This window comes from Gobio gobio (assembly GCF_949357685.1).
Source record: "Gobio gobio genome assembly, chromosome: 15".
Lineage (NCBI taxonomy): Eukaryota > Metazoa > Chordata > Actinopteri > Cypriniformes > Gobionidae > Gobio > Gobio gobio.
Window position 1 is genome coordinate 28,443,056 of NC_137108.1, and position 20,882 is coordinate 28,463,937.

Consider the following 20,882-nt stretch of genomic DNA (forward strand, 5'->3'; position numbering starts at 1 on the left):
AATTTTGAGTTCATTGAAATTAAAAATTTGAGTTAATGCAACAAACGAGATTGGTTTAATCAATAGAAACTCAAACTCAGTTTGTTAGGATAGGACAATATCTGGCCGAGATACAACTATTTGAAAATCTGGAATCTGAGGGTGTAAAAAAATCAGAATATTGAGAAAATCGCCTTTAAAGTTGTCAAAATGAAATCCTTAGGAAGGCATATTACTACTAATAATTTTTTTTATATATTTACGGTAGGAAATTTACAAAATATCTTAAGAATAAAATCAAAGTGTGATTTTCTCATGCTTAGAAATCGTCATCTAAATTGACCAGTTAATGATTAAGAGAACTTACACTATTAGGTATACATAACCTCTGGTTACCCTCCTAACATATTTATCGACATGTGCGGTCAACCATTAGCAGCTGTTCAGGCTGAAGATCTTGATAATCAGACATTCTCGTTACGCAGCAGTTGTATGACCTTTTGAATTTCACCCTCTGACATCACAGAAGTGTTATATCAGTTCAGTAAAAATGACACATCACCTGCATGATTAACATGAACAATAAAGAAAAAATATAGAGGTATAGATATATAATTATAGGTATATATTGTTGGGGTAACAGTTTAGGACTCAGGACCAGTAGTAAAAAAATGAAGACCAAGAGTCAGGAGTGCAATTAATTAAAGAGAAATTTACTGAAGAATAGTTTGCAGTTTCATCAGCAGAAGCCAGCTTCAAGTCTCACAAGGAGTTCGTAGGCCGCGCTCCCTCTACCCGCCTATCGTACATACAATTTCTCAACAGTTATACTCTTTTCAAGGTTTTAACCACCTAATTTCTGCCAGGTGGATGATTCTGATTGGCTCAGAGAAAATGGACAGTCATGTTAAATTTCCACACATTGTCAGTTAATCAGATTCACGTGTAGATCACTTGTTGACGCTTTCACCCCGGAATTAGGCACGTAGTGAGCTTCCAGATTCTGGAGCAGGCGCCATCTTGCCCAGAACACAAGTCCACTCATCTCTTAGGATGCCCGTAATCCACCTCCAATGCTGATCTGTAACACGGAATACAGTGCACACACACAGATACACAGTCTCTCCAAGGTTGGAGTTGGTTGAGCTCTGATCCTAACCACAAAAAGTTTCCCAAAACATACTGATAACATGTGCTTTCTCTCAGTGAGAGGTACAGACAATAGTACAGGCGATATTAATCTTGATTCTTTAGTGTTTCAGTAAAAGGAAATATAGAATGAATAATATAATATAAAAAAATCCGATACATATTTCATCTCTGGAAGCCGGGCTAAGTGAGCAAGCACTGTTTCTGCACTCCTGTCAGGTTAGGGGTGTGTGATGCCTCCAAAATCCAAACACACGACAACATGTTCTGAAATCAAGCGTTTAGCAACATCACACATCCCTAGGACAGACCCTCAGTCACCACTCAGGGACCAAATACAAACTTTAGAAAACATAAAGGAGGAAACAATCTGTGGTTCTCTTGATTTAAGCAAAATCATAACTGGAAAGCATCATTAAAAATCATAAAAATTATATAGGAGGATAAATATTGATTAAGGCTTTGATTATAAATTTAATTAGGATATATACAATTATAATGAAGCGGCAGTGGATTTCAGAATCCACCTTTCAATATAATTATAGAGATAAAAGTTGTTAACATTTATAATATGTTACCTTCTTTCCTCTCTTATCAGTGTTGCCCAGTTTGCCGCTCAGAGGTGGACCGTGTTCAGCATGTCTATTTACCCACCTGTGCCAGTCTACTTGGCCTGGAAGAGGCAAAAACCTCTACCTTTAGTGTGCCCAGACGGACTGCCATCTCAGAGGATTGTGCCAATAAAGAAAATGCATGTCAACTGTAGTATGGATAACACCTGCATACCACATATGGACACTATTGGCCACAGACTATTTAAAAATACAGAGGAAATGTTATGACAAAATATTCAGTTGTTCTATTGAGTAAGCTGAACTGCACCGGCTATCCAGAAGTACCTCAAAAAAAATTATGACTAGTGACTACTGCTAATCATACTGTTATTTTTCATAGTATGCACATTACAGGCATACAAATGAATAAACCGTTTACACTGGAGGTCATTCAGAGAGGCAAATGGTACACAACAACACATAATGTTTTTTTATGTACTGTATCAGATGCACATGTTTTTTTTAAAGTAAATACAAATGTAGTTGTTAACACTCCACATCAACTATATTCTTTATCAGAACAGATTTTTAAAGTTTTATGTTATATTTGTCTCTGTTTGTGTATGCAATTTTATTGTACAAAGATTTCAAACAATAGATTTCATTTAATTGCATGAAAGGGGTTTCTTTCTAGTGCTACAGCAGTATTGACAAAATAAGCCTTTAATGCACTATATTACAAAAAGGTCCGAATAACAAAGTTCTGTCCTCTTTTATACTGACATGTATTTAATCTGTATCCGAACAGAATAAAGAGCTTTTACACACCTTTTAACACCTGCCTGGTATTTTATATTTGTTTTGTTGAATTAATTCTAGGATAGATTGTTAAATCCCCAGTATATACAGCGCATATCCATGTGTACCCTTGGTCATACAAACTGTAACTAGACACACACACTTATATTCTCCTGATCCACTCATATTTAGCTGTATTATATATTTTTTGTAAATATTCAAATTATATTTAAATGTTTGAACAAGCAAACATTGATGAAACTTAACATTATCTCAGGCAATATCAACAAATCTCTCCAACAGAGGTCTAGTCTATGAACCTTGCTGTACAGTACGGAGTCCCATTGTAAAGTAATGAGACTCATTTTGCACGTATAACCGTACCGATATACTGTACGTGCAACTAGTGACATACTGTACGTGTTACAGTACTGATATGTACAGTGTCTGATGTGTCAGAATTGATGGCAAAGGTTATAACTAATATAATGTTATCATGACTCTGAAGTGGCTAGGCAGGTACAGTAAAGACAACTACTTACAGTATAGCAAATACCTGACAGTGTTTTGCTTCTTTACAGAGTATGGCAAGTTAAATACAATTTCAAATGTATTATGTTGTGTTATAAGGGAGGCCCACGGTCTTTGAAAACCCCTGCCATAGAGACTTTTAGTTTGTTCATCAGTGGTGGTTTAACTCTTTCTGCAGATTAAAAGGTTAGTTCACCCACAAATGAAAATTAGCCCATTTACTCACCCTCAAGGCATCCTATGTGCATATGGCATTCTTCTCTCAGATGAATAAATTCTGAGTTATATAAAAAAAAACTGGCTCTTCCAATTTTTATAATGGCAGTATTTGTTGTTTTTTTTTAAGTCCATAAAAGTGCATCTATCCATCATATAACTGCTCCACATGGCTCCGGGAGGTTAATAAAGGCCTTCTGAAGCGAAGCTATGTGTTTGTGTAAGAAAAATATCCATATTCAAAACTTTATAGACTAAAATAACTAACTTCCGGCGGACCGCCATACGCAACCCATATAGACCTAGGATTAGGGCATGGCCCAGGTGCATTTTTGCTAGTTTAACGATGTAAAGAACGGTCGGCTCGCCAGGCGCATGGTCCAAAAGGGTTTGTACCTAGTCTCTTAATGAGAACAATGCGCCTGAACATACCTCTTTTTCAGACCAGCACGCCCATGGAGCGAACAGATGGGTGCAAGTGCATTTTGGTATTTAAACAACGTGAAAGTGTCGGGCTGAAAAGTTTAAAAACACTGCTTCATTTAGAAACAAAACAGTGCTACTGTTTGTTGCTCGGAGATACAGAGCGGTTAATTCTGACATGGTGTCGTATGGAACTATTTTTTTGTGGAGCAAAATTAGACAAATTAATGGGCAATATTATGTCTAAAATGTTGGTTACTCAATATTTACTTCTTGTTTATTGAAATGAATAGTTCAGCCATAAAACTTTATTCGCGATCGGAACTTCGGATTGGTTCACCAAACATAATGTTTCCAACCAATCGATTTCAAGTATTCATTATCATGTCCCTATATAACCTCAACGCATCAAATGCACGGCTTGCTATGCAAGTTAGCCCTTCACCTCCCCAGCACCACCTGCCCAGATCTGCTTCAAGGGGGTTTCGTTTTCATTAATAAATTGTTTTAGAAATTATCCTGAGAGTTGTCATGACTGAAATGTTGTAAATCGTTCATACAACAGTACTAAACCAGAGAACTTGTGCGATATTTCTTACTATATTATATAGTAGCCAATGCGGATTATGAATATTATTTTGTTGAGAAAGACATTATAGAGATATAAGGTAGTAGTTAATGTTCAGGAAATAAAAAAAAGCTCCTCAATGCCCTGTCTCTGCTGCCCCAGTTTGGGAGGGTCTGTCAGCTGCAAGCCTGGAACTAGGTACAGAATGTTCTACATGAAGAACACTGCTATGCATTAACTATATGCTTACAGACAAACCTATAACCCAAAGTTCATAACTCTTGCACAATTTCGCCTGAGTCACAGGCTTTTTTCATGTCAAGCTATAATTCTGGTTCAAGCTTGAAATCAATACATCTGACAACGTGTGTTCACATGTGTTATGTATTGGGTGGCTTTTATGTAAGGTAGGTATGTCACGTCTACCATGCTACCGTGTGCATGTATGAGGAATTTATAGAGTATGTAGTCAGAAAGCCAATATCTCAGGAGGCTTTCTAAAGGGGTCAAGCACAACCTTGTCTTTGCCATTGAATAATTTAAGGAATCTTTATGTGGCCTGACAGTCAAAACTGGTTACTAACAAAACGTATGTTTCAGTTTCAGACAATTTCAGGTTTATCGTCTCAGATAAAACATCTGATCATCAAAAGAAAGAGGCAAGTAAAATTGGCACAGTATTTTATTAGAGTGATTATACAGATACAATAGATTTGTACTATACAGGAAGTTATTGACATATTCGCCAAAAGTCGAGTCCGGTGTTCCTTTTCATTTCACAAAAATCAAAACAGCTACAAAAACTTGCAAGCACCACCAAAGAAATGATCACTGACTTCACTGAACAGTCTTGGATGCTCTGTTCACATAAACACACCACAGTTAGAAAAGTTGAGGTTGACTTCTGTCTTAATTGCTTTTTGTCAGTTTGTAGAAAAGGAGCTTTTCAAAGAATGAGAAAAATATCACAGGTACAACGAATCACACAAATATAGTCATTTACATCAAATATATAAGAAAATGAGAAATCAGTTATGTGCTTTTTTTCTTCTTTTTTTTTTTTTTTTTAAAGATAATTGTCACTCTGGTGATTGAGGTTTAACTGGAGGTAAAAGACCTAGGACTTCCTGTAAAATAATATTTAAAAAAAAACACTGGGATCAGTGACTATGTATGTTATAGGTCAATCTCTAGACGTCAAGTTTGGTCTTCCAACCCTTAATGAGGCCTTGTGGTATTGCTAGAGCTAATCCTGGCTATGGACCATTGAGGCATATGCATAAAACAAATTCTGACCGTCTTTGGACAGCCATATAAAGCCATATCGTTGATACCCAACCTTGTACATGCACCAGACTGTTTTATTTTCTCATATGAACAGATTTTCAATAGCAAGCATGCAAGCATGTGAGCTACACCCACAACACATTATCATGCTAGTTAAAGTTAGCCTTCTTTATACATTGGGTGCATGTACAGTGATGGGCTGCAGAGGGCGCAATAGTCAGCCAGTGACTTCCCATGAGTCATAGCACTGGAGCTAAAATGAACTCCAGTTTCGTTTGTAACAAAATGTTACTGTGTGTAACTGAGTGTTTTTGCAAAAAGTAATACAGGAACAGAAACAGTCTTAGGGCCAGTTTCTCAACCTGAGAATTCAGTTTCACAATAAATCGCTATAATGTGTTTATGCCTTCAAGTGGTTGACAGCCTTCTTTTTAAACAAACAAACAAAAAAAGGTTTTAATTTGATGCAGATGATAATAAATCACTGTTGTTAGGTTGAAACCTGAAACCTGACTGTCTTCAATGAAGTTATCCACACAGTGCACAAACACACTGAGGTTTAAATGTACATAGCTACACAGGGTAAAAGAGAGAAAAGAGAGAACAATGATACATATGAAACAAACATCAATCCAGAAACATTGACACTTTTGTAATGGTTTCTAGTCTATTGTCATAGCACAGAGTCTTCTACTGCCTTACCAATATCACCATCACAATAGATTGTATCAAACAAATTGTAGCTATGTGAGGCTACTAATCAACCATCCTTTTCATTTCTCTTTCATTGTACTCTCTCTTCAAAAGTGCATAAATTCCAAATCCAAATTGGACTGAATGTGCAATCAAGCATTACGTCTACAATATGAGGTCTATTGTGATTCCATCTGAATATAACAATACCTTTTTTTAAGTCAGTCAACAAACTCACACTCATAACCACACATATCAAAATGTATAGTTTTTAGGTGACCTACAGAGCTGGCAAAATGAAGTGTCACTATAAAACTCCACACATACACTCGACTTTACTCTTTAAAATGTCTACTTGTGCAAATAGCAAAATTCTTATATGTATTCCAAGATTTTTTTTCTTCTGAATTTATAACAGCAGTCAGTGGAGTTAGATAATAATAATTTTGTGACTGTTTTGCACACACACACAAAGAAAACCATGAGGCTTTTATTTATGGAATATAGCAATTATATTTGTCATATAAAAAAAACCTTTGTCTTATTACCTTATCTGCAGTGTACTAAATTAATTCCTTTAAATTTGTTTAGCATGACCAGCACAGCAAATATAAAGACAGAGAAAATAGATAACGTGGATACTAAAATCTAAAATAGTGTCTCAACATTCATCATTTTCTTTCTTTCTTTCTTTTTTTTCTCTGCAGAGAACATACAAAGACTGTCCGTGTTTAGGCCATTAGCGGCATACTGCTAATTATGAAGAAATCTAAATTTTAAAAGAGACCTACAGTGGCTGACAAACATTATTCTGAGTAGTATATTTAAGTTGATGCGAACACAAATTAGGCTGTGAGGGATTGAAGTATAGTCCATTTTAAATATCCTAGACCATGTCTAATTTTCACAAACCATATTTTCCCATTTTTGCCAACTGTAAATTTAGATTTTCAATAGCAGAACACATTGCACAAAGCACAGCATCCTCCTTCGACTCAGATTCTTGTGAATTAAATTACTATATTGGGATACATTTTTATCTATTTAATTTTGTTAACTTCATTAGATGCTAAATTTCTTATATAAACAAGTTTTGATACAAAAGGCCCTTTCTATTGGAGATAAACCTGTGAAACGTCGCTTGTTTTGAACATCAAGAATGCGGCGTTATTTTTCAACGTATGGTGATTATGTTGTGTCTTTAACAGAGAGTTCATTATTGCAGCTAGACTGAGAAAGGCCCATAATACTTCAAATAGTGTAAAGAAAACAGTCATTTAAAAATACTACATGAGAAGTGCTTTGCACATAAAATGGATAGTAAAGCACAAAATGACTAACAGCACTCAAAACTGTCTGTTGCTGTAGTAACAAAACAGAAGTGGGAATGTTTCCATCCTTTCATTCATTCAACTTCCCTTAACCTTTCTTTAAAGTGCTAATTCTGACTTGAGCGGAGACTTCTCTACACACAGCCAGTTTGACAATGTGAAGATTTCTTCAACGCTTTCTCACTCACAGATCCGATCAGGCAATCTGATTGGGTTATTAGTTAAATGCACATATGAGGTATGTGAAAGCTCAGTATTGCATATCTAGGAGACTATCATCAATTGAATTAAAATATAAGGATAAAACATTCAATGTATCTTGATGCTAAACTTGACCTAGATCTGATTCAAAGTAGTCACTTGAGCAAAGCCTGTCATTCTCAGCTGACATTATATAAGCACAGGATTATGGATCAGTAACAAGTGGAAGATGGCTTCTGTTCGCATAACTCCTCGAAATCACTTGTAATCATACACAAATGACATATCTCACTGTTCCCCTTTTGCCATCACTCTTTGTAACGGCCCTGATTATGAATGAATTCAGTAAACACAACAGTAGACTAAATTAAACACTAAATGTGTAGCAAGCTGAGAAAAAAAATGGTTGGACACTGCAATATACTACCCAAAATTGTCATGTCCAGCTGATTTAAAAGGAAAGTCTAAAGATTAATATTACATTTGACACGACTCAAATGATCACACACATTCTTGTGTAAAAAGATATATCATTACAGTAACCTGGATATGAATGTCATAGGAAAACAACACAACGTAACAAAAAGCAAAGTACCAAAAAGAAAATCTGCTCTTCCTTGTCCCTCTCGGAGTCCATGGCAGTGATGGGGGAAAGTTTTGCGAGTCTTTGTGGTTGAAGCAAAAGCATTTTCTTGGACACCAAGCAAAAACAAATTTTATTCAGTTGATCAACTTTATGCGATTTCTCAAATTAAATCAAGTAAGGCTAAGTGATGTATTTCTTGGTTAGAAATCAACTCCCTATCACTGCTCTATGGTGTTCAGAAGGCCTTCAGCAACCTGTGCTGGATCGGCCCTCAATGCTGACCTTTAGCTGATGTGGGAGGAAGGGAAATTTGGGTAAAATCTGAGGGTCCTCTTGCGACCTCCGCATTTCTCCTCTCTCTGGGGCAGACCATCTCCTCTTGCGGCAAACCGCTCTCTCGACGCTAGATGTGTGTGTTTTTTCTGCCTGGTTGTTTAGGTTCACCAGTGTCTGAGGATTTATGCCCCCATTCTCTGAGAGGGTCAAGACATTTCTTTGGTTGGAAGTCTCAACCAGTGTTCCTTCAACACTATTCTCCACTCTTGATGTAATTTTGTGTCCTTTCTTAAGATCCTCCATTTGGGTTGGTCTTTCCTCAATGAGCCCATTGTTTTTGGATGCTTTCAAAGGGTTGTTGTGTTTCATCACAGACTCTGAAAAACTATTTTTCTTTTGAATGCTATTTTTTAGGCTTTTAAGGGTGAGAGAGATACAAACATCACCCACAGAGAGTTTGGCACAGGATAGCGCTAGCAACTGTGTGGTGCGGTCAGGGCAGCAGGATGACCAACCTTGACCAAACACAAAGAAAGGGTATTCCACGAGGACTTCTACACACACCTAAAATAGAGAAAACCATAAATAATATTTTAGTTCCAAAGTTACATTCAGCACTACTGAAGATTACCGCTAACATGGTAAGTGAGCTTTATTTAAAAAGAAACAGACTCACCTGGGCTTTGTTCTCTCCCACTGAGAACTGTATGATGACAGCATTGGGTGTGCGGCTGCACTCTATGCGCTCAACAGTGCTGGAGTCAATCTTCAGTTCTCCACTCACCTCTGCACTTTGCACAAAGTCCTCTGTTCGCAGATCCTCCACACGCTTCAGCTCACCGTCTGCCAACTGGATAATAGAGCCCTTCATGAAGAATGGTGGTAGGCCGGCTGATGGTGATGATGGTGAGCTGTGAGGACTTGTAGATGTTGGAGGTGTTACAGGGACTGGAGATCCCACTACACTGGCTGAAAGAACAGGCAGCTGTATTTGGGTTGGACTTGGCATGGCACAGGGAGCATGGCGTTCATCAGACCCTGTGATGTCTTTACCATTGGCTAGGACTGAAGCTGCAGCTGCAGGTGGGGATGTATTTATAAAGGTCTGAGGCAGAGCTGTTGATGTATTGGCTAAACTAGGGATGACAGAACAGTGGGTGACCTCCGTCTCAGCAGTAGAGGGATTGATGTTAGTGGCACTAACCGGAATGAGCAAGGAGGGGTTGCCTGAGATCACCACATGCTGTGGTAGGTTGCTCTGATAACCAGTTACTGCTTGCTGGGGTCCACCAGAAGCACTGGTGATGTAGCCAATAATTGGGAGCTGTGTGGCAGGGTAAATGCTGGTGGAGAGCTCCTGTTGGGTGTTGTGAGGAGCCTGCAGGAGTGTGTGCTGGGACATTGTGGAGGCTGGAGAAACTTGGCTGTCTGAGGAAGTAAGAGCGGACACTCTGGGCATTGGCTTGCCTAGGCAGATACCTCCTCTCTCAGCAAGGTGCAAAGATGAGTGGTCCTTACCCATGATACTTTGGAGCTCAGAGTTGCTGTTTGCTGCAATGTGGCTACTGGATACCAACATCAGTGATGTTTGCAGTCCTGCTCTGTCATGAGTGCTATAGTCTGCTGGGAGCAAAACCTGAGCTTGGGTCTGGAGGCCCAGGTTATGATTTTGCTTGTGGCTCTGGTCAACTTCTGGTTGGCTAGAGATCCCTTTGGCCATAGTAGTACTGTGCTTGACCACTGTAACCTCTCCTAGTGCACCATTTTGCACCTCTCTGGGATGGGAATCTGGCTGCTTTGCAATGAAGCCATCGGTGTAGTGTAGAACCACTTGAGAGGGGGTGAGAGCCAGGGCATGAGGGGCAAGAACAGTTGAGTGTGGATGTATTTGAAGGGGCAGTTGGACAGAAGGGGAGGAAACTGCCAAACCCAAAGGTGCACTCTCTACTTGAATGCATTGACTGTGGGAAACATTTGATATAGAAGAAATCACATGATGACTCTGTGAATCAAGGCTGGATGCTTGGGAGATGACAGCTGTTGTGGCCAAGACCTCTTGTGGTGTCCTCCGTGGCTGTGTTGGACTGGATGTGGATGGCACAATCTGTGATGAGATATAACTTGTATATGGCCCTATGAGCTGGAGATTTGGGGGAAGTTGTGTGTATTGGACGGAGCCTATGGTTTGAGGAAGGCTTGTGGAGAGAACCGTAGGATTGGCTGTTAGCACGGTAGGCCCCGAGAAGACTCCTCTGTATGTGGAGCTATTGGAAGAGAATGAAAAGCCAGCAGATGTAGTAGTTGGAGGATATTCCGTCACCACAGTGAGAGCCTTATTTGATGGTGGGGGGCTGTCAGGCTCGGCACTGTTGCTCTGTGATGGGCCTGCATTGTTGGGGATGTGGGCCATGCTAGCCATGGTAGCAACACTGGCTAGCCAAGCCAAATTCTCTCCACTCTGGCTCTCACTAACAGCAGCTGACACCAGCACCTGCTTCTCTTCCAGAGCTAAAATCTCCCGCTTTTTCGGCGGAAGGCACTCATTACAGCGCTCCTGGTTAGACTTCATGGTCTTGGAGCTTTTCCTTTATTTTAACCCACTCGTTTTGATCAGGATTTTTTAGAGTGCAAAGTAGAACGCAGTTGCCAAGATTTTCATTGTTCTGTTACTTTGCTCCGCTTTTACCATAGTCTTGCCTATTGTCAGGACTCTTGTAATGAAAGAATCCATGTGCTTCATGTGGAATCATCTCTCACTGATGGTTATAAGTCCGTACCTTCATCAGACAGACAAAAAACAAAAATGAGTATAATTTATGCACTGATTCTATGAAACTAGCTCAAACCTATCTGCCTAAAAGTATTATGTTATTTTTGACCTTACAATAACATCCATTCAGTTATGAGAGCCAAATAAAGAAATAGTTTGAAATGGCACATACTTGAATTTGTTTAGCAACTGAACATTTGTACGTAATATGCTAATAGCAGGGGCTAGCTGGTCCATTCTAATACAGCCAAACATTCACCATTTCCACTGACCACTTTGACTTCCTTTTCAATTCCATGTAATAGCAGTGTAAACCACACTTTATCAGTTTAGTGAAAAAAACAACGTCAATGTGTTCATTCAGTAAGTAGAATGGTAATGCATTTTGAGTAACGCTCACGCTATTTTACTCAAGTGATAAGTTATAGTTCTAACAGGGACTACAGAGAACACGGCTCCATCATCAATCCAAATCCTCATGCTTCACGACTCATAATGTTTGCATATACATACAGGATAAAGAGAGCATAGGGTGCAAACTTAACATGCAGAGAGAGTGTGTGGACAGGAAAAAGATGAAGGAAGAGGGAGACAGCGAAAGAGAGAGAAAACACTGGCTCTCCTGACCCACATTGAGCTCTGCCTGCAAGCAAGCATGGTTATTGAGTTAGAGTGTAACAGTGTAGAAGACAGAAAGAGAGAGAGAGCGAGAGAGCGGGAGGGTGGAATAGAGGGAGGGAGAGATCCCTTCACCACAGTAGATCTGCACCAATCACTGTCCTACTTTCCCCTGCTACAGCTTACACCACACACAGCCATTAAACGCTTCAGTCTATTGTACACAGAGCACTATACGCACGCGTACACATCAGCATATCCATTGGACTGATACGCACTTATGCATATGTGATTTGGTGCAGAGAGCTCGTATCGAAGAACAATAGAATGGTAGTGATCACACTTTTACAATGTTCAACAAAAATACATTAAAAACATCACATAGATATGACTGCATTCCCCTGTATCATTTCATGCAATCACAGGGATCCATAACAAACATTATGGTGACATCCTAAAACTGGAGGAAAAATACAAAAATTAACCTCACCAGATAGACAGTAATTTGTGCAATTGTATAAATGCTTTAATGAGAGATTGAATCGGTGTATATCAAGCCCAATCGACCTTAGAGGTATTATAAGAATTCTGAATGTAATATTTGAATGGGCTTTTAGTATACTTGCATGCATAAGGTTGCTGGTTCATTTATATATATATATATATATATATATATATATATATATATATATATATATATATATATATATATATATATATATATATATATATATATATATATATATATATATACAGGTAAAGGATAAATTATATTACAGATTAGAGGAGAACGTTTGTGAGAAAGTTTTAAGAATACGTACATTTCACACATTATTTGAGTGTCTGTATGCACTACTTCTCTCTTACCTGGTGTCATATTTGCCTGTCTATTTGCAGGGAGTTTCAAAGAGCACTACTGAAATACACCCACAATTCAAAATAGCTAAGTCAAACTAAGCCTGCAAGGCAATACAGCTGCACAGACATAAAAGTGATGCCTCATTTCTGTTTTCTTTCTCCTTTCCGTGCCAGAGCTGTAGACAACAGTGCCATGACAACAACAGATGGATTTTCTATTGTAAGAACCTCAATGAGACTTTACATTGACTTCAAAATTGAGCTTAAGATATTTTATATCCCTTAACCCTACATTTAACCCTTAGAAATCTTTATTTTAGAGCTCAACTAGACATTATTTAATTGCTTAAATAAATCATAGTAGGTGATTTCAGTTGTAGGTTTTACTATTCTTATAGGGACATCTAGTCCTAGGCAAAACCTGACCCACACAATCACGCACGCACACACTTGCTTGCAGTGTGGCTAGCCAAAGAGCCAGAAAGATTAACAACTTGCAGTATCCTTCTAGTTCTTTAACAGCAGATCTCATACTCTGCAGGCCCGATGCAGTTCAAATGTCATCAACGCAACATATTCAAAACAATAAACCCACGTAAACACATTAACACACTAATTAAAGAGATGCTAATGTAAGACGTCTGAGTAATTTGCTCAAAACACAGACACCAGAATGTAAATAATTCCATTTCACATTATCTGCCACACAAACAAACATAACACATTATTTTGCTATGTACTGTAACACAAAGTTATTTCTATGCATGCAAAATATTCAGGAACACATTACTTGCATGGTGCTGTGACACCTTTTTCAATGATGTCATCTTAGAGATGACTGAACCAGTGCCAATGATCATGTATACAAATACAAACACAACTTCTCTAAAATGAAATGCTCATATTAACATCTTTCCTCAAAAAAACATGCCTATCTTCTCAAAGGATTTTTCACTCATGTCCATTTAGCGACTGTGAGCAGCTCCTTTCTGCACTTAACGACCTTTTATATGGGCGCCTGTCCCTTTAAGAGGCAGTCTAGGGAGTCCTAAGCTAGACATGAATCCAAACAGAGCTGTTGCTGCCTTTACAATGACTAAAGCCTGTTTCTCTACTCTCACCCTACAAGCAAAAGAGCACAACATACAGGGTAACACAGAAACATTTGCACAGAATTGCAATTATTTCTGCAAAGCCTATTGGTCATTATTAGCCATAATAATACAATCATTTCTCAGATACATGCACATTTTTTTTCCTTCTAGGAATAAAAGAATAATGTGTGCAATAAGAATGTATGATTCAAAACCAATCAAACATTTCATCTAAGGGTGATGCCTTACCTTTCTTTATAGGGGAGCCTTTAACAACTCTCTCTCTCTTTCTCTCTCTGCACTACGAGTGTAACTCACTCTACCCACTGGCAAGCTGTCCTTTGTCCAGGTTTAGCTCTGCTATCAGGTCACACACGCAGTCCTCTGATTTATGTCTTCTTCCATGTCCAATGTTCCCCCCTGCCTTCACTCTCTTCCACTTCCTTCGACAATTGCTCGGTGGGCCGAGGGTAAAGGAAGTCCCCTCGTCTGCGCTGTTTCACTAGCCCTACGTGTGAGAGCTACAGCGTATGTTATGCAAGGCAAACTGACTGCCAGCTCTCTCTCTCTCTCTCTCTCTCTCTCTCTCTCCCTTGCTCTTCACACATACACACACAGTGCTCTAGAGAACACGGCTCCTCCTCCCCCAGTCAGCCTCAGCAGCCTCATCAGGTATTCATTCAAAAAACACACTCCACTTGGCAGGGAGCCCAGACTACGCACACACAGAAAGAGAGAGAGAGAGAAAAAGAGAGAGGGAGGGAGATGGAAAGGGAGAGGGAAAGGGAGGGAGGAAGAAAAATTGTGAGCAAGGGACCAAGCACACTAGAAGAAACACGTACCCTCACGTAGACCACTGCGCTTGCGAACAACACAAACACACCACAGACCATGAAATTCTCTTGAGAGAGTCTTTGTGAGGGTTTCTATGCGTTTTGCTTTCTTTCTACAACTAATTAGTTTCTCTCGGTGGAAAACTAATTTAGTGCCTCACCACCACCATTACATGTGATGAGAGTAAGCACATTTGCATTGTGCTATATAAGCCTGCCCTGAAATAAACTCAGACCATTTTACTGACATTACTGCATGAATCCTGTTTGCTTATTTCTTTGGAAACCAATCCCTGATAATACAGGAAACGATGCAGGAAGGTTTTGTGCAATACCATATAAATAACCATTGTAGCACATATACTAAATGCTCTCTGATGGATAAATTCATGTGTAATGTTTCATTATCATATAGCTTATACACTAGACTCCAAGAACTGCACAATTACTGACATATTCAACTCATAGTCCAACAAAATATTCAAAGGTCCATTACTAAATATTAAGTATAGAATACACCAAAAACAAGCCTATATTATTATAATGCAAAACACACCTACATATAAGCACATACACAAACATATAGAAACACATACGTCTCCCGCATTAAGCATGCAAATTAGTTGCAGTTCACCCTCAGGGGGAACCACATGCAAATACAAAGTCAATCGCAAACACACACACGCTCACATACAAAAATGTTATCTTTGCACACACAACCTTGAGAAGATCTGAAAACACCATGTGTTTGAAACACGTTGCTGTCAACAAGGAGAAATGCAGGGAACATAAAAAAGCCATCAGCAATATGTAACCTCTAATATTAGCCTGGCCTGGTTTACTCTCTCTGAGCAGATCTTAGCATTGAGTGTGTTTCCCAAGCCACAGACCGATACTCCTCTTTGGACAACTTTACACACTAAACATAGACTTCTCAAAGCTAATAATTGACTCACAAATGAACATCTCTCAGTATGTCGTCTCCTTGATCCTTTTTTTTTTTGCGTCACTAAGGTTTTACAATCTAAACATGAACTAATAAATATTATAAGTTTACATGAGTATACATACATTTTAATACATACTTTTAATCAGCAAGGATGCAAAATTGATCAAAAGTGACAGTATATGATACAAAATATTTCTTTTTTTAAATAAGACTCTTCATTTGAACTTTTTATTCATCAAAGAATTCTGAAAAAAAGTTTCCACAAAAAAGCAACTGTTCTAAGGCGATTCTATACATTATTATTTCCTCTTGTCAGAGGCAACAGGTGTCCGGAAGCTTCGGTCGAGACTGTTAGGAAGACTCAGAGAATACCTGTCCTGTTTTCACTCTGGATGGCTCAGTCTAAACCCTACAAAGCCCTACAGAGAGACAGTCTTTGATATCTCCATCCCTTGTAATAGTAGGAGATTTTGGGAGAGTTGCTATGTTACTGTTTGTTGAGGTATTGCCTTAACCAGTCACTAGGGAGATAAGATGAAAGAGCAATTCTTCTTATTTTTCTAGTTTTTCTCACTCTCAGGCCTCATAAAACTCAGATTAAACATACAGAACTACAGTGAAAGAAAAGTTGGATGCGCCACAAAAAGGAAATGCACTCACAACGGTCCATGATCGGGTCCATTTTCTTCTCACGGACATCCAGTCACTTTTACAAACCCCTAGAACAAAACAATATTGCATAATTCCATAATTACTGTTCTGTTTGCTGTATTCAGTACTGACACCTGATCAGTCTTCACACTGAAAGAACGTTCACCCTTCCAGACATTTCTCAGAGATAGTGAGACATGTCCTAACATGTCCAGACATGTATAAGAGGGACAGGACTCATTCTGACATATGGACATTGCAGTGGACACAAGCTAACATAAGATATTATATAGAGAACCAGCTTAACATTATTCATTGGTACATTTAATTTAATTTACAATTTAAATGATTTTGTATGGTATATTTTTAATTCGAAGCCAGCGAAGATAATCATCTAATTTTATTGCTAATTTGAAACATGTTATTAAAACACAATCTTGACTATCAGTTTAAGATATTTCAGTCTCTCCCTATTCTTGTAGATAGAAGCTATTTTTGTAGGATTTTGCCAATATGGCTGCTAATGAAATGACTTCCCTTTAAGGGGACTTTTCTAAAGGAAGGTATCCAGTCCGGTGCCATGAGTGATCTGTATGCACTCTGAACTGGAAAGTCCCTTGATTTAGAAGGTACTATGCCATCTCTGAGCATGTGGGAAGATTATGCAAGGACCTGTGTTGCCGAGGTAACAAGGGACAAGGTCTACAAATTTCTCACGGCTTCCACTTGGAGAATTTTTCTCTGAGTCATACGTTATGTGGATGAGTATGTACGCAAGTGAACATAAATTCTTTTGTATATTTTACATTTTAACACTATTTGTGTCCAGCAAAAATGGTTGCGCCCTTAAATCAGCTGACTTTTGACAAGAGCTGAGGCTAAACTCTATGTAAGGTTTACAAGCAGACACTAGGAATAAATAGTTATATTTGGATGATTAATGGACAATATGTTCAGGACATATATGACATATTGGTGACATATACAAGTTTGGAACAGCATAAAGGTGAGTAAATGATGACAGAACTTTCATTTTTGGGTGAACTATCGCATTCAACTTTCAAGTACTTTTGAGTACCAGAGTCCATTCTTAAACAGAGCTGACCACAATAACAGACAGCCAAATCTTTCCGAAAGTAAAATGTTTTTTCCATGTCTATCAGAGCCAGTATTTCAGCCATTAAGCCAAAAATAGCTCTGGCCTACACACTTCTGCTGAGAATACAACACAAGGAGCGAGGACAAGAATGGAGCAGCTCAACCACTTTACAAGCACAGACATGAAGAACATCATCTTTGTTTTCTTTAACCATTGCCAAGGGGTTAAGGAGGGCAAAATTTAGTGGTCAAAGTTGCTGAATGCTTAATAAAAGTGAAAACCCAGGCTGGCCACTAGATATTTGAGGCTTCCAGTAAGGAATGCAATAACATTCTCTTTATCAGACACTCAAAAGGCTTAATACTAAGGGCAAGGGAGGGGCACTGCAGCCTCAAAAGTGGTTTTGGCAGACTAACAGAGAGAGGAACCATAAGAAAACACACAAACAGCAATTTTAAAACCAAGCTATTATAAAGCCATTACTAGAGTATCCATCTCTAATCACTATCACCGCTTCACCGCAACAGTACTGGAAAATGGTTAATTCTACGCAGAAAAATCTAATGTACAATTAGAGCAAACCATGTTAAAATGGATTGCCTACTCGATTTTGCTTTTTGTAAAACAAATTTGATAAAATGTACAAAAGCTGAATTTCACTTTTAATGCATATTCCATAATAAATGTAGTTTCCAGTGACTAAAAAAACATCATCAGGAATGCAAATTATTCCTGCTCCCTTATATCTTACGGCTGTCAAATATTATTTTGAATATTGTTTCTGCCTAATTTCTCTCTTGGTGAAAACACTGAGGTCAACATGTGGTTTGGTCATGTCACTTTGAATCTGTTTTTTCTTGCGTGGCAACCTTATTTCTATAGAACCGGGAGGTATTCCAGAAAGCAAGGTTAAATTATTGTCGGTGTATGAATGAGTGTGTGAATGGGTGAATGTGAGGCAAAATGTAAAGCGCTTTGGATGGCCGTAGGTCTGTTAAAAGCGCTATATAAATGCAGTCCATTTACCATTTACCATTTATCGTCTCAACTCCCGGTTGATTAACCCAAACCTTGCTTATTCGAGGTATGCTGGTTCCAAAAATGCGCCTGTGAGTAAGTTTAGACAACCCAGAACATATGTTAATCGTGAATACCCAAGACATTCTCAACAGAGCGACGAATTGATGAGTCACCATGGAAATGGACAAGTGCGCTATACTACTTCCTTCTTTTGTTTAATGGTGATTTACATAACCTACTTAGTGCACATCACCACCTATTTGGTGGTTTAATAGGTAATCTTTATTCAGTGAGAATAAGGATTGTATTTTGTCTGATGCTCATTAATTGATCCATGTGTGAGATGACAATAAAATAAATAATACATGTATTTGAATTGAATTAACATTTAAACATTATCGTGTTATAATAGTGCTTTAGATTTAAAATATAATATTGTATATAATAACTTTAACTATATAACACATTTAGTTATATTAATACAATTCTAAAAATTACTATTATTATAATTATAAAATTATTATTAGGATTGAATTGTTTAGCGAATACTGTTGCAGGGCAGAGTTTACTACTAGCTGAATGAATGTGGACCAGATTCAAGAATGCCACATGTCAACAAATGTTCATTCAAACAAATGAGGTTATATAAGAGTAAGACTGTAAGGTCAAGGAAATTATCTATAAGCACAACTGTCTAGTGGAATGGACTATTTGAATACGTTAATCATGCTGTTTAGCCAAGCACTTTATCTCCGTCCCCTATAATATTGTAACCTATCTTTCACAATACCGTAAACTCTGGCGAGCTATGAATCCTTTGATTTACCAGCAGCTGCCATTGAATAAAGCACTAAAAATCAGTTCATTAATAATTAATTACAGGCTTAAAAAACAATCATATAACAGACCAGCATGGAAAATAGACATGTTTTGCTACATTTCCCAGAGTGTCACTGCCAAAGCGGTCCCCTTTGAGATTGAACCCCCATCCATTCCCATCTTAGCACCTTCCGTTATAACGGACATTGAAGTCTCCATTCTCCTGCAGCTGGATCACTAATTAAAACATCTGCCATAGAGCCACGAGTCACATAGACATCGTTAGACAGACGCCTGTCAGCATGTAAACTTGGGAGGTGTTCAACATTAATCGCATAACAGACAGACACTGGAACATTGATAAGGTTGGTCAGCACTTTTGAACTGTGATAACAGTCTGTTCTGAATCCAGTGGATGATGGGCCTCAAAATGAGCAATTCAGTAAGGACAGAGAATCATATGTTACACTCTTTTTGCCATCCTTGCCATGCTATATATTTTTGGGTACATTTCCAATACATTTATATAATAGCCTATGTAAATAATAATTTTAAAAACAACAACAATAATAGGCCTACGAATAAAAAAAAAGTGCTTTTAATGTTTTTACTTATAATTGTGTACAATGCCCTAAACACTTTAGAGTTTTTCATTTCCTACACGTCTTTTTCATGTTTCACTAGATGCTCACTTCCTTCAATGCCTCCTATGCTTCAATTGGCAATAACCAAACAAAAACTAAATTAGGAGATTAGAAGAACAACATAAATTTGGGTCAATATCACATGAATTCTGATGATAAGCATGCTTACAATGTTGTATGGCAAAAATATATATAGATTTTCTTTTTTTGGAGGATCAAATATGGACGCTCTGTGTCAATATACACTGCTTGTTCTAGCCTCAAGCTGAGGAAATCAACAGCACTAGACAAACACATTGAGCTACAATTCAACACTATATGCTGCAGTCTCGAGGTAATAAGGACAAGATAACAGTGTAGAACCCCAAAATTCCAATGAGGGTTTTTTCGCTTTTTGAGAGCGCTGTTCGTTGCTATTGTCGTTTTGATCATCGATTTGGAAGAGCAGACTCGTTTTGCAAAGGCTCAGAGTGAACATCAGTCTTGGATGATGAGAAACCCAACCCTATCTTATTTCCAACTGAATAGCCAATCAGATCACACCAATCACAGTCACCATGGCCTTTGATTGGCTACCGATGACATCATTACTATAGAAAATAAAAACACATCACCAATTAATGACAGAGTGCTATTCAATCAGCCAATCAGCTTGTTGTTTGGAAGCCCCTGACAACATGCCTTGGAGGCTGAGTGTGTCCTTTCTTTCTTACGCTAACACGAATACAGCTTTTTTAAAACACCTCCTGATCAGAGACACACCTGATGAATCACTTTAGAGCTTGACATCCTTAAACAGAATGATTCTGGGATATTTTGTTTTTTATTTTATGTACGGTAAGTCAACATAATCATAATAGCAGCATGAGGCTGAACGGTGTCCCCCACACAGAGCCATTACTCACACTGACATCATATCGTTGGCACGGCTTGCT

General features: G+C 38.2%; 2 protein-coding genes across 3 annotated transcripts in view; one reads left to right on the forward strand and one right to left on the reverse strand.

Annotated features, from left to right (window-relative positions):
- Nucleotides 1-2,529, forward strand: part of mylipb (myosin regulatory light chain interacting protein b) — a 7,672-nt gene extending 5,143 nt beyond the window's left edge. The window contains exon 7 of the mRNA XM_079837406.1: nt 1,727-2,529. Coding sequence (XP_079693532.1) covers nt 1,727-1,894 — 168 coding nt within the window. The 3' untranslated portion in view covers nt 1,895-2,529. The remainder of the gene's footprint in view (nt 1-1,726) is intronic.
- A 2,757-nt stretch (nt 2,530-5,286) lies between these two features.
- On the reverse strand, nt 5,287-16,522 carry atxn1b (ataxin 1b). Of its 2 annotated transcripts, none has more exons than XM_079837673.1 (3): nt 16,375-16,522; nt 9,269-11,369; nt 5,287-9,156 (listed from the first exon to the last, which is right to left on the reverse strand). In XM_079837673.1, the coding sequence occupies exons 2-3, from the start codon at nt 11,159-11,161 to the stop codon at nt 8,563-8,565; spliced, it is 2,487 nt and encodes an 828-aa protein (XP_079693799.1). In that variant the 5' UTR covers nt 11,162-11,369; nt 16,375-16,522; the 3' UTR covers nt 5,287-8,562. The 2 variants fall into 2 exon arrangements, with proteins under 2 accessions (XP_079693799.1, XP_079693798.1); XM_079837672.1 differs by lacking the exon at nt 16,375-16,522 and adding an exon at nt 14,182-14,523.
- Nucleotides 16,523-20,882: the final 4,360 nt, after the last annotated feature.

What these genes read in the sequence shown, in the direction of transcription:
- atxn1b (XM_079837673.1), bottom strand. Translation starts at nt 11,161, where the DNA reads ATGAAGTCTAACCAGGAGCGCTGTAATGAGTGCCTTCCGCCGAAAAAG. An exon ending in TGGGAGAGAACAAAGCCCAG is followed by an intron (nt 9,157 to 9,268) that starts GTGAGTCTGTTT and finishes TCTCTATTTTAG; the next exon opens with GTGTGTGTAGAAGTCCTCGT.